At 39.4% G+C, this 14,145-nt stretch overlaps 3 protein-coding genes across 7 annotated transcripts in view; 1 reads left to right on the forward strand and 2 right to left on the reverse strand.

Moving 5' to 3' along the window:
- Positions 1-1,102: 1,102 nt before the first annotated feature.
- LOC104596555 (uncharacterized) lies at positions 1,103-6,477 on the reverse strand. The gene is made up of 2 exons (XM_010257783.3): positions 1,825-6,477; positions 1,103-1,671 (listed from the first exon to the last, which is right to left on the reverse strand). Exons 1-2 carry the CDS (start codon positions 1,877-1,879, stop codon positions 1,361-1,363), a joined length of 366 nt encoding a protein of 121 aa, XP_010256085.1. The 5' UTR covers positions 1,880-6,477; the 3' UTR covers positions 1,103-1,360.
- Positions 6,478-7,537: 1,060 nt separating this feature from the next.
- Positions 7,538-10,136, reverse strand: LOC104596556 (Pentatricopeptide repeat (PPR) superfamily protein). Its single transcript, XM_019197659.2, has 2 exons — positions 9,463-10,136; positions 7,538-9,209 (listed from the first exon to the last, which is right to left on the reverse strand). The coding sequence occupies exons 1-2, from the start codon at positions 10,065-10,067 to the stop codon at positions 7,616-7,618; spliced, it is 2,199 nt and encodes a 732-aa protein (XP_019053204.1). The 5' UTR covers positions 10,068-10,136; the 3' UTR covers positions 7,538-7,615.
- Positions 10,137-12,610: 2,474 nt separating this feature from the next.
- LOC104596553 (uncharacterized) overlaps positions 12,611-14,145 on the forward strand; it is a 30,022-nt gene continuing 28,487 nt past the window's right edge. For 2 of the 5 annotated variants that reach the window (XM_088895156.1, XM_088895157.1), the window contains exons 1-2: positions 12,611-12,787; positions 13,342-13,447. In XM_088895156.1, coding sequence (XP_088751282.1) covers positions 12,740-12,787; positions 13,342-13,447 — 154 coding nt within the window. In that variant the 5' untranslated portion in view covers positions 12,611-12,739. The remainder of the gene's footprint in view (positions 12,788-13,341; positions 13,448-14,145) is intronic. The other 3 variants (XM_088895154.1, XM_088895155.1, XM_010257781.3) reach the window with 2 other exon arrangements.

Consider the following 14,145-nt stretch of genomic DNA (forward strand, 5'->3'; position numbering starts at 1 on the left):
AATATTCATTTTGAACTCTCTTAATATTAGGATTGAAAAATATGAACCCTACTAAACTTTGGATTAGGCTACAATGAAGTATTGTTCACTTCGACCTTATAAAATAAAGTTAAAAAAATTTTGTTCCAATTCAAGGCTAACTTGAAAATCCAAACCGAAAAACAAATTGGATTGACCTTGAATGGTGAGACATTCAATTTATAGATGTAAAGTTATTTGGATAGTGAGTAAATGATTCAGTCAATAAGTAAAGTTATTTGGATAGTGAGACACATTCAATTAATAGATGTCCCATATTAGGCAACATTATTATTATTAGATAATGCAAAATCCCCTAGAATAAGTAACCATAATGTATCTGGACGTCTTTTAATCTATCATATCTTCTGTTTGTAATGCTTCATGTATCCATCAAAATGCCCAGACATAGTATGGATGACATGAATACAGGAAACAAAGATTTTGACTCTCCATTTCCTAAGATCCAGAACATCGACATGGGTTTGGATATCCTATTTAACATGTTATACCATGTTTCTTTATCTAGTTTTTTAAGACCAATGTTATGGTATGTGGGGGGACATAAGCATAAGAATTTTAAGTGGAAGGAAAGAATGGGAATTGATGAAAGGGGAGAATGGAACTCTCCCTTTTAGATTTGGTAAATATTGTGTTTGACACCAGAACACAGGACATGTATAGGTATAAAGTATCCAATGTTGGTCCCAGCTACTTGGGGTCTTGGGAAGAGTGGACTGGATACAGTCCACTACTAAAGATGAAGGTCATCATTATTGGCTAAGAACCTGATGGACATCAATGGGGAAAGCCTTCCATGCTGTTTTTCAGAGTTTTCAGAGTTTCGGTTGCTGGCTAACACTTTGTCCTCCAGTAAAGATGGAACCGATTTGTCATTTATGTTCCCATTTGCAATATCAATCAGGAACTCTGCTGGTTTCATAGCTATGAGAGAGCAACCATTTGAGGAGAAATACTGCATAGCTTAAGATGCTTTTCCAAAGTACAATGTATCAATGTTTTAAAAACCGACCTGGAAATGGAACCGTTCTAGGCACCGTTTTCCGGTTCGGCAGTTCAACCATTCGGGTTGAATGGTTCGACCCGTGATGTCATAAATAAATTAAAAAAACAAAAAAATATTTATATATAATAAAAAACAACATAAAAATTAAATAAAATACAGAAAATACACAGAAAAATATAGGAAAAAAACAACATATGAAAAAAAATAAAAATATCTAAATATAAAAATAATAAAATACAGAAAATACAAAAAAAAAAATACGAATGGCCAATGCCCAACAGAGTTCAAGAATATCACGCAATCTCTTCCACTCAATCATCCCGGAAGCCTAGCACTTGGTTGTCCGGTCAATAGTCTTCTTTGACCAAAACCTTCTGATAGCATCTCCACTGGGCCAACTTGTTCACCATCCTTGTCAATGAACATCCATTTCTTGAGTGGCTCCATGAAAGCAGTTGCAGTTAGCAAATTCGATTGCAAAGGAATAGAGGTCTTCTCCAAAGCTTCATGAGAAACTGTCAGAAGATCTACAGCTAACACACACCCACCGACTAAGACAACCTCAAATTCTGCAGTGGCTTTCAGCTTCAATGGAGTGGTCACCAGTGCAAATGGTGATTTGGTTCCTTGAAAAATCATAGTATTGCAAAAAAAAAAAAAGAGTTAATTAAAAATCATTGAAATGGCTAAATGAGAGACGATAAAAACTGAAATTTAAAGTTCTGAACTGAATAATGGTGGTTCTGAACTGAACAGTGGTCGCCGGCTCACTTAGTTACCTGAAAAATCACAATGGTCGCTCACAACCGCAGGGAAGATGGTCACCGGAGCCATTCCTTTCAAGATGCGGTTGAGAAAGAGTGAAAGACTCGAAAGTCGAAGCTTTAGTCGCCGGCTGCCACTGCAAATTTGGTCACCAACGGGTTCTTGCTCAAATTCTGGGAAGGGTGGTGTCGGTGTATCGCCGTTATCATCTTCTGTGAATGCCTGAAGGCTTTTGGTTTTGGGTTTGGCAAAACAAAACCCTAAGAGGCTAAGACTTTCGAAGGTAAGAAAGTTAGATATTAGGATATATATGGCATTTTATTTTTGTTTTATTTTTATTTTAAAATAAAAATATATATATATAATATCAAACCGCTAACCGTTGATCGGGTCGATGGTTCGAAAGGCTGGGTCAACGGTTTTTTGACTTTTTCAACATTTTTTCACTAAATAACGATTCGAGGTAAACCCAGAATCGTTCAAATGATCGGTTTCCAGTCTGAATGGTCTGACCGCCCAGGTCAACAACGGTTCGAAAATGTTGCAATGTATTGCCTCTACCCAAGAGAATTAACTTATCGAATTTATTGAACAGTCTGCTTGATGGCTGATGAATTACAGAAAGTAAAACAATGCCATGTTTTTTTTACCTTTGCAATGCTTTGTAGCATTTGAATTATTCCGAGTGCTGTTGTTGAGTCCAGACCTAATGTTGATTCATCTAAGAAAATAAGTGATAAGTTAAGCAGGATTTCATTGCCAATACTTGACACAGCACACTAACTTTTCAACGTAGGTGGAATAGTGCGATTTGAATCCGCGTCTCTATTCAACTAACATGGCAACCGAGCCACCACTTGGTTGGTGACTTGGTTCATTCCAATACAGACCCTTTTTCTTTCACCACCAGAAATCCCCCTAACAAATGCCTTTCCAATTATTGTATTCCGTCACCCGTAACAAAACTGCAATAACTGTTTTGCTTACAATTGATGGTTAAAAACTGCATTAAACCTACCTATTCTGATTTCTGCATGTATAAATGTTCCCTTCCTCGTTCCCCCCTGAGTTTTTGTTTTCCTTTCCTTACCTTTCATTTAACTATGTTTGGTTTGAAAGGAAGAGGGAAACCCGTACTAACCTTTTACAGGTTTCCCTACCATTCCCTTCCTTAGGGGCGTCAATGAACCGGTTTTGGGTTGGACCCTGTCCAAATCAAAATCAATAATTGGACCAGTCCGGACTTAATGGTCCAAAGTATTTATTGGATTGGATTGGACCTGGTCCATCCATAATGGATTTATATTGGATTGTGGGATTGAACCAATATCTGGTTCATTGATAGAAGAAAAGAATATAGGTGTCAATGGACCAGTTTGGGTTGAAACAAATCTAAATTAAAACCAATTTGAACAGATTGAACAGTCAAAAATTGAATTGAATTGGACCAGTCTAAAATGGTCCAAAATATTCAATGGATTGGATAGGACCTGGTCCATCTGTAATGGACTCATAGGACCAAATCCGGTCCAATTGACTCTCTTAACCTTCCTTTCCCTGCCTTTTCTTTCAAACCAAACACAGCCTTATGTTTTGTGAAAATGGTATTCCATCCTGTCTGCTGTGAGAAACAGGCAAGTTAAGCATATTTATGTGGATGTAACATTATGGACATGGCAAAATCCCTGTCGTCACATGGCAAAGAAAAACTACTGACTTTTGGATGGTTTTTGGAACTTCACTGCTAAAAGAACAAATGGGAATAACCAATTTATCAAGGCATTGTCATATTTTTGTTGCACCTCTGTGTCAACAAACGAGGTAAAAGGATGAAACCTGTAGACATCTCCATTCAATATTGGAGTAACCATACTAACTAACTAAACTGTCCTGCATATTTTTGTTACATATTTTAAACTGCAGATTCTAAAAATTATACTCTAGGAAGTGCCCATGCAGTCTCCAGTGTTTTATCAAGTAAATATTGTGTTTGACACCAGAACACAGGACATGTATAGGTATAAAGTATCCAATGTTGGCCCCAGCTATTTGGGGTCTTGGGAGGAGTGCACTGGATACAGTCCTCTAGTAAAGATGAAGGTTATTATTATTGGCTAAGAACCTGATGGACATCAATGGGGGAAAACCTTCCATGCTGTTTTTCAGAGTTTTCAGAGTTTTGGTTGCTGGCTAACACTTTGTCCTCCAGTAAAGATGGAACCGATTTGTCATTATGTTCCCATTTGCAATATCAATCAGGAACTCTGCTGGTTTTCATAGCTATGAGAGGAGAGCAACCATTTGAGGAGAAATACTGCATAGCTTAAGATCCTTTTCCAAAGTACAATGTATTGCCTCTACCCAAGAGAATTAACTTATCGAATTTATTGAACAGTCTGCTTGATGGCTGATGAATTGTAGTCACTACTGTTTTGCCAGCCTATGACACCACATTATGAGTTTTAGCTATGATGCCTTTCTAAATTACAGAAAGTTAAACAATGCCATGTTTTTTTTTTTTACCTTGGCAATGCTTTGTAGCATTTGAATTATTCCAAGTGCTGTTGTTGAGTTCAGACTTAATGTTGGTTCATCTAAGAAAAGAAGTGATGGGTTAAGCAGGATTTCATTGCCAATACTTGACACAGCACATCTAAGAAAAGAAGTGATGGGTTAAGCTGCTCCAATTTCAAACGGAAAGTGAGAAGCCTCCTCAACCATTGGAAACAGGGTCAAGATATCTAGGAGCATGATATTCAAGTCTTGGACTTTCTTACCCAGCCGCACCACCTTTTTTATATGCCATTCCTCCAAATTTCCTTCAATCATCATCTTCGAGCACAGAGAGACACAGCATAGACCTTTTAGAGCATCAACCTGAACTTTCTCATCGCTTTTGGAAGCATCATTTCTAGCCTCTGTTTTGTTCTCTGAAACTGTGACTGGTTTAAGAGACTTTTCTTTCAGCCACCTTCGATGTTCAAGGTCATCCAAAGCTTCAACAAATCGCACCCAACCTTGTTTTTTCCTTTCCTTCTGGTATGCAGAAAATTTGTTTCTTTCCTCTTCTGGATGTTTCACACAATTGAACAAAAGCTCCTCTACTGTTTGATTTTCTCTCCACCGTAAAGTTCTTCCCTTGCATGCTCAACTCACCCTTCCAACTGGTTACTGTAACTCCAAAGAGAATGTCGTCGATAAAACCTTTCAACCACACTGTCGCCTCCGTGTTGAGAAACACCACATAGCGTTTGTTTTCCCTAATCTTAACCATTAAGCCTCCTGTTGCTTCACAATTTCTCAACATTTCTTGTAAAAAAGCAGAGTAAAACCATCAGGTCCCGGTACCTTGTCTCCCTCGCAACCCTTTATCACTTCCCACACTTCTTCTGTAAACGGCTTTTCCAAGTCTCTGGCTTGCTCTGCTGAGAGGGTTTCAAATTGCAATCCATCTAACATGGGTCTGAATCTCCATTCTTCCTTGTACAAATTTTTATAGTGCTTCCTTGTACAAATCTACCAGCTTCGCTATATGTGTTTTAATCTATCTTTCCTCTATTTCCACACCCTGAATTTCCTTTTTTTTTTTTGGTATTTTCTCTCCTTTTTGCACTAGCCATTTTATGGAAGAATTTCGTGTTGTTATCTCCATCTTGCAGCCACAAACACCTTGACCTCTGCCTCCATTTAATTTCCTCTTTGTAAGCTATTTTGTCAAACTCCCTTTTAACCATATGACCATATCCCTTCTTGCTCTTTTCTCTCTATCAATGCTTCCATTTTCCTCCTCTCTGTCAATTTCAGTGATTACCTCCAAACACTTGTTCTTTCTTTTCTCACTCTCCTTTAACACCTCTATACCCCACTCTTATTTTTTGTTTTAGTCCCTTTATCCTTTTGATGAAAATGTGACTTGTCATGCCTTCTAAAGATAAACTAGCCCACCACTCAGCCGCCAACTCCAGAAAGCCTGGCTCGTCAAACCAGGAGTTTTCAAATCTGAAAGGACAACCTCCCCTTATACCTCTACAGTCCAACATGACTGGTGCATGATCTGATACAGGTCTTGGTAGGGCCTCCAAAGACAGATCTGGGAAATGTTTCTCCCACTCTTTAGACACTACAATCTATCTAGTTTAAGTGTTTAACCAAGGTTGCTTCTTCCTAATTATTCGTCCAAGTATATCCCCCCCCCCTCCAAGCAAATGGTAAATCTACCAACTCCCACCTCCGCATGAACTCCGCAAAGCCCCTCAATTACTAGCCATTCTATTTTGCACCACTTGGGTCAGGATATAAAATCTATGAGGGTATGGTTTTGAAACTGTTGACTTTTCTGAAATAAAATGTTGAACTTTTGGTATTTGATTAATGGAACAAAATATAAGTCAACATAGAATGCCTAGAAGGCACAAAATTATAAAATGGAACTTACATAGTTCATCCAAATAGTTCTGATAAGGATTAGGAGCCAAAGACAAAGCAATAAGCTTTTCAGTCCAGAATGACCAAATAAAGCCAATGCCATAGAAGTATACTCATAGCACCACATGGACAATGAAATCTTAATCCACTAAAAGATAAAGCAATAAGCTTTTCAGTTCAGAATAAACAAATTGAAAGGCCAATGCCATAGAGCTATACTCATAGAACCACAGCTACAATGGCAAGAAATTTTCTATTGCGACTGAGCTGCTTTCCATTGTCTATCTGCTTCCACCATGTCAATCCATCATAGATACCATGGTCTTCGGCAAATGGAATTCCCTTCTTCCAATGGAAAGAGTGGATAACAACTAAAAGACAACAGCAATAGGCTATTTTCAGTACATGAAGCTTCACATAAGTTGCTTCAATAATTAGCTTTTCCAAGCAATTTATTAAAGAGCATAACATCCAACTCTATTATGTCATAGAAATTAAAATTTTAAAATTTTATATACAGGGAAGCATAAAGTGGATAACAACTAACAGACAACAGTAATATGCCAGTTTTAGTATATGAAGCTTCACACCCTGCTTAACCGCACATGCTAAGGTACCATGGTTCATGTTGAGAGAGCAAGACATCAAGATATTGAGACTGCCCTGACTGATGCACTGACAAAGGGGCTGAATGCTAATGATGCTTCCAATCGGGCACAGAAAGAGACGGCTAAGGCAGCAAAGTTGCCAATTCCAAAATGAAAATTTCTAAATTCTAATTTCTAATTGCAGTTGTTTTGAATGGGGTTTCAGGGTTTTGATTTCTAATTTCTAAGAGAACTTATAAAACAGAAATCCCTAATAATATTAAACTCTTGCAATCAAGAAAGTTAAAATCAACAAAGCATACCTTCAAGTCAACAGTTAACACCTTGTTCTTTGTTTGATGGTAATTGATGACAATATAACATACCTCCAAAACAGGAAATTGCTATTGTTCTTCTCCATCATTAACAAATTTTTCTTAAGAAGAAAAGAAACATGTGCATTGAAAATTGTTGTGGTAGACTCAAAAACAAGAGAGTAAAACTCGCTCTCTCTCTCTTTATTATAGGTTAATGGACAGGGGAGCAGAAAAAAAAAATCACTGCAATATATCAACTATGGCTGCATTTAGGTTCACATAAAATAAAGGAAAAAAGAGTGAATACCTTGGAAAATGATATTCAAGCATTGCCATGTATAAGACTGCACTAGTTGTTAACCTGCTCTTCAATTTCAGCTCATCTGTTCTTACATATATCAGACAATATAATTTTTCTGAAAGATATATCAGACAACAGAATTGGCCTTTACAAGAAAAAATAGAAATACATGAACTCACCAATAATCTTTACAGGAACAAATACCATCTTTATAATGGTGAAAACGAGTCCTATCTCTAACAACTATCTCCCTCTCAAACACCTTAGAAACCAACTTCATAAAAGTGTGGCAATCCTCACAAACCCTAAGATTCTTGACTATGCGAATACAAGAGCCTTTACCAGCATTCATCAGCCCAAAGCAAAGGGCCAATTTCTCACTGTGCCATAAAACAACCTCCTTTTTCTCTTCCTCTTCTAGATCAACCAATACACTACCAGTATCTGGGGCATAACCAATCAGCTTCAATTCACCAATAACCTCATCTAACTTTTCATATATCTCGTCAGCTAGTTTGTGGTTCCTATCAGCCATAACAAATTCATGTATCTCGTTGTTCACTTCAATCTTACTACATCCTCTCTCTTTGTTGACCCCTCTATGCTTCATCAATTTCCTCACCCCCACAACATCATCCCATCTCTTCGCCTTAGCATAGATGTTTGACAGGAGAACATGTGCACCATCATGATCTGGGTCTAGCTCAAGGAGCCTCTTCGCTGCAAATTCCCCCAACTCAACCTCACCATGTAATCTACAAGCGGCTAGGAGTGATCCCCAAACGACAACATTAGGAGGAATGGGCATTGTCTCTATAAGCTCAAGTGCTTCTCTGAGGAGGTTGGCACGACCAAAGAGGTCTACCATGCACCCATAGTGCTCATGCTTGGGCATGATATTGTGTTCATTGATCATGGAAGAGAAAATTTGATGGCCCTTCTCAACCAACCCTGCATGGCTGCAAGCATAAAGCACACCTACAAAGGTCACTCCATTGGGCTCAACTCCTTTGGCTTTCATCTGATCAAAGAGCCATAATGCATCATTAGCATTCCCATGCATTGCATATGCAGTTATGATGCTAGTCCAAGATATAACGTTCCTTTTATGCATCTTATCAAAAACACTCCTTGCACCCACCAAACTTCCACATTTGGCATACATGTCAATAAGGGCATTGTTTACAGACAAAATGTCCCCAAACCCATTCTTGTCAATGAAGATATGGATCCATTTTGCTTGATCCAGCATACCAAGATGTGCACAAGCTGAGATAACACTCAACATAGTGACCTGATCAGGTTTTACACCTGAGACTTGCATTTCTTTGAATAGCTTAAGAGCTTCCTGGGGACAATCGCTCTCAGCATAGCCAGAGATCATTGCACTCCAAGAAACCAAGTCCTTTTCCACCATTTGGTTGAAAATGGAGCGAGCAGCTTCAATATTGCCAAGTTTTGAATACCCAGAAACCATGGATGTTGATGCAACCAAATTCTTTGGTGACATCTTATCAAACAAATATCTTGCTGCGTCCATGGAACCACAGTTTGTGTACATGGTGATAAGAGCACTCTGCAAGTGAGAATCGAGGGAGAAATTCTTCTCAGATATGTAATCATGGATTGCTTTTCCATAATCTAGATTTCCAGCGCGGCCACAGGCAGAAAGCATTGTAGCAAGAACCATCTCATCTGGCTCTACACCAGAGTTCTTCATTTCTTCAAACAGCAGCAACGCATCTTCATAAAGTCTACTCTGACAATAACTGTTTATGTAACTACAGGTGAGAATTCTTATTTTGTAAATACCCATACATATGAGAATACACATGTTATGGGACACCTGTCACAGACTGAATGAGAGTACAAAGGAAAAGTGTATGAGATTCGGAACCTAATGGGGGTATAGAGCTCCATTCCATTGTAACAAGACATTGAATTAAACCATTAAAAACCATATAACTTCAAATGGTATAACAATAATATGAACGAGGAAAAGAAAAACAGTTATGGCCATACCCGTCAATCATCACGCTCCAAGTAACGATATCCCTGTGCAACATTTTGTCGAACAAGAACCGCGCTTCGAATATCCGACCACAGGCAGAATAAACCCTAACCAAACCCGTTTGGACAAATGGGTCCGAATCGAACCCCAGTTTTGAAGCAAGCCCGTGAATCTCCATTCCTTCACTCAATGTAGCCACTCTAGCTGATGCCTTCAAAAGTGGCGGGAAACTAAACCTGTCAACCCCAATCCCTTCTCTCCTCATCTTCTCATACACGAAAAGCGTCTTGTCAGGTTCATAACTCCTCGAAAATTCTCTCAGAATTCGATTGCAGATGTGTGTCTCAGGATCTGCAATCTGGTTAAAGACGAGGAGAGCGTAGTCGAGGCTGGGCGAGAGAGCACAAGAGGAAATAACGAGCTTGAGGAGTAGAGAGGTTGAACGGTCGAGTCCTGACCGGAGAATTTGAGCATGGATTTGTTTGAGTTGAGCGATGGTGGTGGCAGATGTGAGGGCGGAGAAGAGGTGATGGTGTTGGTGATGAAGATTGTTGAGTTTGGGTGGTTGGCGGGAAGGGAAGGCTAGGAGCGTTTGATTGATGGTTGCCGTAGCCATTGCATACCGGTGGATATCTTCGAATGAAAATTACTGTTAAATAGCATTAGAGTAGGTTGAGTTTTGCTACGTTCAGGGTCCGCAAGGCTGTGTTGAGGCTCCTAATAGTATCCGTTTATCCGAATTCGAATTCGATCCGGTAATAAATGGATCGAATTTATCCACTCTACCTGATCGGATCAGATATTAGTCGATCCGGTTTGGAATAAATGTACGAGCTTCTACATATTATCCTCTAATGTATATCATCTCGTGTAACTATGTTTGCTCTCATTGAAACACGCGTGTATATAAGTGAAGAGTCAACAGAGCAAATTAGAGCAATATGGATTTTCCATGGCCCCTTCGTCCAACAGCACCACCATTGTTATTGCCTTCCATAATAAAAAATCAATCAAAATCCATCCAGTCTCAATAATGTATAACCCACCAACTTATTGTCAAACTCAACTCAATTGATGCCTACTTTTTATCATTCACCAACTTTTCGGATGTGTCCATGGAATAGACAAATGTCTAGAGTGATCCATCTCCACGGGTACAACTAGTAGAGTCAAAATCAAATTGGGATCTGCTACTCACACAGGGCGCCTCACACCGATGTTACATGCATCTCACCATGCATTGGGAACATTTTCCATGAATAATAACATATAAGTACGAGAGATGTTCCCAATGCATGGTGGGATGTATCTGTGAAGTCGGAATGAGGCACCCGTGTGAAGAATAGATCTGAATATCTAATCTCAAAATTGAGCGCCTCCTCCAATGGTTCCACCATCAATCCAATTTGCATTGGCACCCCATAGAACTCACCCCACATGTGTCCCATTGGGCATATCAATCGTGTATTGGAAACATCTCCCCCTAAAAAGTATGGGAGATGTTTCTAATACATGGTGAGATGTGCATGTGAGGTACCAATCTGAACTCCCATCAATCCCAACTACATCACATGGAATAAATATTATCAATTGGAATCTTTTGATCCCAGGGGCAAACAATAATAAGTTATTTACCTTTTAGTTGCACATGTGTAGCCGTTACATTATTGAATTGGGATCTACTCCTCACACCGACCTTATAGTTATATCCCTGTGTATTGGGAATAGACTTGTTCACAGGTCGGGTTTTGAGTTTAGCTTTCCATTGTGTTGGCTTTGGTTTCAAGCCAAGCTCATTCAAACTTTAACAAAAACCAAGCCCAAGCCCCGCCCATGAACAAGTCTAATTGAAAATATCTCATCATGAATAATAAACATAAGTATGGAAGATGTCGATATGTGACCAGAACATGCTAGGAGGTCGGTGTGAGGAGGGCTTTGGGAGGAGCAGATCCATGCTCTACACTATCAATCTAAATACATTAAGTTGGAATGTATATGAAAGAAGGCAATAAATGGAATCTAACGATAAATTTTGCATAGTTTTCTTACAAATTACAATAATGCCACTCTCTCATACCAACTTTCTATCTCTCTCTTGCTTTATTTTCTTTCAGATTACAAGAATGCCACTCTCTCTTACAAATTACAAAAATGCCACTCTATCTCCTACCAACTCTCTCTTTGTTTCCTTACAAATTACAAGAATGCCTCTCTCTCTCTCTCTCTCTCTCTCTCTCTCTCTCTCTCTCTTCTTATAAATTACATGAATGCCACACTCTCTTCAAATGAGGGAGACCTCAGCTCGGCATCTCGACTGCTAGGGGACCTGCAATCAAAGGTAGTCAAGTCGAGCCGAGTTCAAGTTCAAGTCTCTAATTTGAATCAAGCTCGAGCTAGACGACACCTTGGCCACTGAGGGAAACCTTAGCTCAACACCTCGACAACTGAGGGATACCTCAGTTCGGCACCTCGTCAACTAAGGGAGACCTTGGCTCAACACCTCAACTACTAGGGAGACCTGCAATCAAAGGTCTCATGGGCCTAATCGAGTGTGTACATAAGGCATCACCTTGGCTCAACACCTCAATCACTAAGGGAGATCTCGGCTCAGCACCTCGACAACTGAGGACACCTTAACTCGACACCTTATCAACTAAGGGAGACTTCAGCTCGACACCTCGCTTGCTAGGGAAACCTCAACTCGACACTTCAGCAACTGAGGGAGACCTCGGTTTGGCACCTCAACAATTGAGGGATACCTCAGCTGCTAGGGAGACCTCGACTCGGCATCTCAATTGCTAGAGAGGCCTGCAATCAAAGGTATCCGAGCTCGAACTTCCAAGTTTTTGACTCGAGTTGAGCTCGAACTCAAGCTCAAGTCTCTAATTCGAATCGAGCTAGAACTTGATAGTTTATGAGCGAGCCCTTGCAACGAAGGGCCCCTCCACTAGTTAGGCTATTAAGAAAAAGAAAAGCATTTTCTTCACGGAGACGTGTCTATGAGGTCGGGGTGAAGAGGGCTATGTGAGGAGCAGATACCAATAATAATTTTCTTCACCCGAAACGACCCGGAGTCATATACGGGTTCGGTGTAGTCTTCAATCCGCAACTGACTCGGGTTGCACAACGCTGTCATTAATGATTGATCCGTTCCATTATCCATCCCCATCTCCGAAGCTTCCAAGTTCCACCTCACTCCCGGTTTCCCACTCTTCCCTCCTATTCCTACAAAAGACTGAAAACAAACTTGCAGGCACTGGCACACTCGGGTTCTGCAGAAGAACGATGGGAGATGCATTGTTGGAACTTGAGCAAGTTCTCAGATCAAGCAAGGTATTTCTGACGACGATCAAAGAGCATAGAAAACCGAAGAAACTGAATTCTTATCTATTTCTTCATTACCACCCCCTCAAAAAAAAAAAAAAAAAAAAGAAAAAAGAAGAAGAAGAAGAAGAAGTCTATTCGTTTCTTTTTCATATTCTCAATATTCTTTTGATTTTTATCCCTTGTCTCAGATTTTCCTGTAGTTGCTTTCGTCAAACCCTAATTTCATGAATGCTATTAGTTAAATTTGTCTTATATATTTTGTCATGACATTCCAGACATAACATCATCTATCTAGCTCCCTACTTTGGTTTTCTATAAGAAGCTAAATGTCGAAACGAACATTGAACATTCTCTGTATTTGTTTTCTAATTCGTATTTGCAATGCTTTCTTCTTCTAAGTCGCAGCAAATGTTTAGGTTAGTGAAAATGTATGCGGTTTGCCCAATGTTATTTGGGGTTTGATCACTTTAGTTACTTCTGTTGGTCAAGGATCAGAAAATTCATTGGTAGTTGTTGCCTTTTGACTGTTACTTGGAATGTTGACTCTTTGTGCCCCGCAGCATAAATTAACAGACGAAGAAGTGAATGTTCTTCGAGTATGCAGGGGGAAGGCATCTAGAGATTTTACCATAACAGCTTGCATTTCATCTGGGGTTGTATGGACAGGTAATCTTTTTCTCCGACCATTGTTTCCAACATAAATAAGAATGTACAATCTTTTACTGGTGCGTGTGCATCCCACATAATGTTGTCGATGAAACATTATCGAACCCTTAAGTGGACAGTGTTCTGGAATATATTTTTTGATCAATAACTGGAATTCATTAGATTAAAAGAATTTAGTTACAACACTCCAAATAGAGATAAACAGGTTTAACTCTCTCCAGGAAGATAACAAAAAAAGAAAAAGTTACAGAACAGTCTAAAACATTTGATCCCTTCCCACCCCTTGCTTTGCTAAAGCATCAACAAATGCATTTGCTGTTCTCTTGACCCACTGAAACTTGATTTCCAATCCTCTAGTTAGCCACTTAATCTCCCTCCTCTCATTAGCATATTTCCAAAGTCCACTACCTTCTTGTAACCAACTTAAGACTAGCTTTGAGTCCCCTTCAATGACTAACTTTTGTATATTCAATTCCTTAGACTTCCTTATACCCTCCAGTACTGCATAGACCTCAGCTTTGAGAAAGTCTCCAAACCCAATGGAACCTGAAAACAAAGCGAGCACCTTTCCATCCACATCTCTGAAAACCCCTCCTACACCTGATGGACTTGGATTTCCCTCACTACTTCCATCAAAGTTTAGCTTTATAAGTCCACTTCCTGGTGGTGACCACACATGACAAACTAATGAGCGAGTA

This window comes from Nelumbo nucifera, chromosome 1, assembly GCF_055504915.1.
Source record: "Nelumbo nucifera cultivar China Antique chromosome 1, China Antique-T2T, whole genome shotgun sequence".
NCBI lineage: Eukaryota > Viridiplantae > Streptophyta > Magnoliopsida > Proteales > Nelumbonaceae > Nelumbo > Nelumbo nucifera.

What these genes read in the sequence shown, in the direction of transcription:
- LOC104596556 (XM_019197659.2), bottom strand. Translation starts at nt 10,067, where the DNA reads ATGGCTACGGCAACCATCAATCAAACGCTCCTAGCCTTCCCTTCCCGC. An exon ending in TGGAGCGTGATGATTGACGG is followed by an intron (nt 9,210 to 9,462) that starts GTATGGCCATAA and finishes TTACATAAACAG; the next exon opens with TTATTGTCAGAGTAGACTTT.
- LOC104596555 (XM_010257783.3), bottom strand. Translation starts at nt 1,879, where the DNA reads ATGGCTCCGGTGACCATCTTCCCTGCGGTTGTGAGCGACCATTGTGAT. An exon ending in CGACCATTGTGATTTTTCAG is followed by an intron (nt 1,672 to 1,824) that starts GTAACTAAGTGA and finishes TGATTTTTCAAG; the next exon opens with GAACCAAATCACCATTTGCA.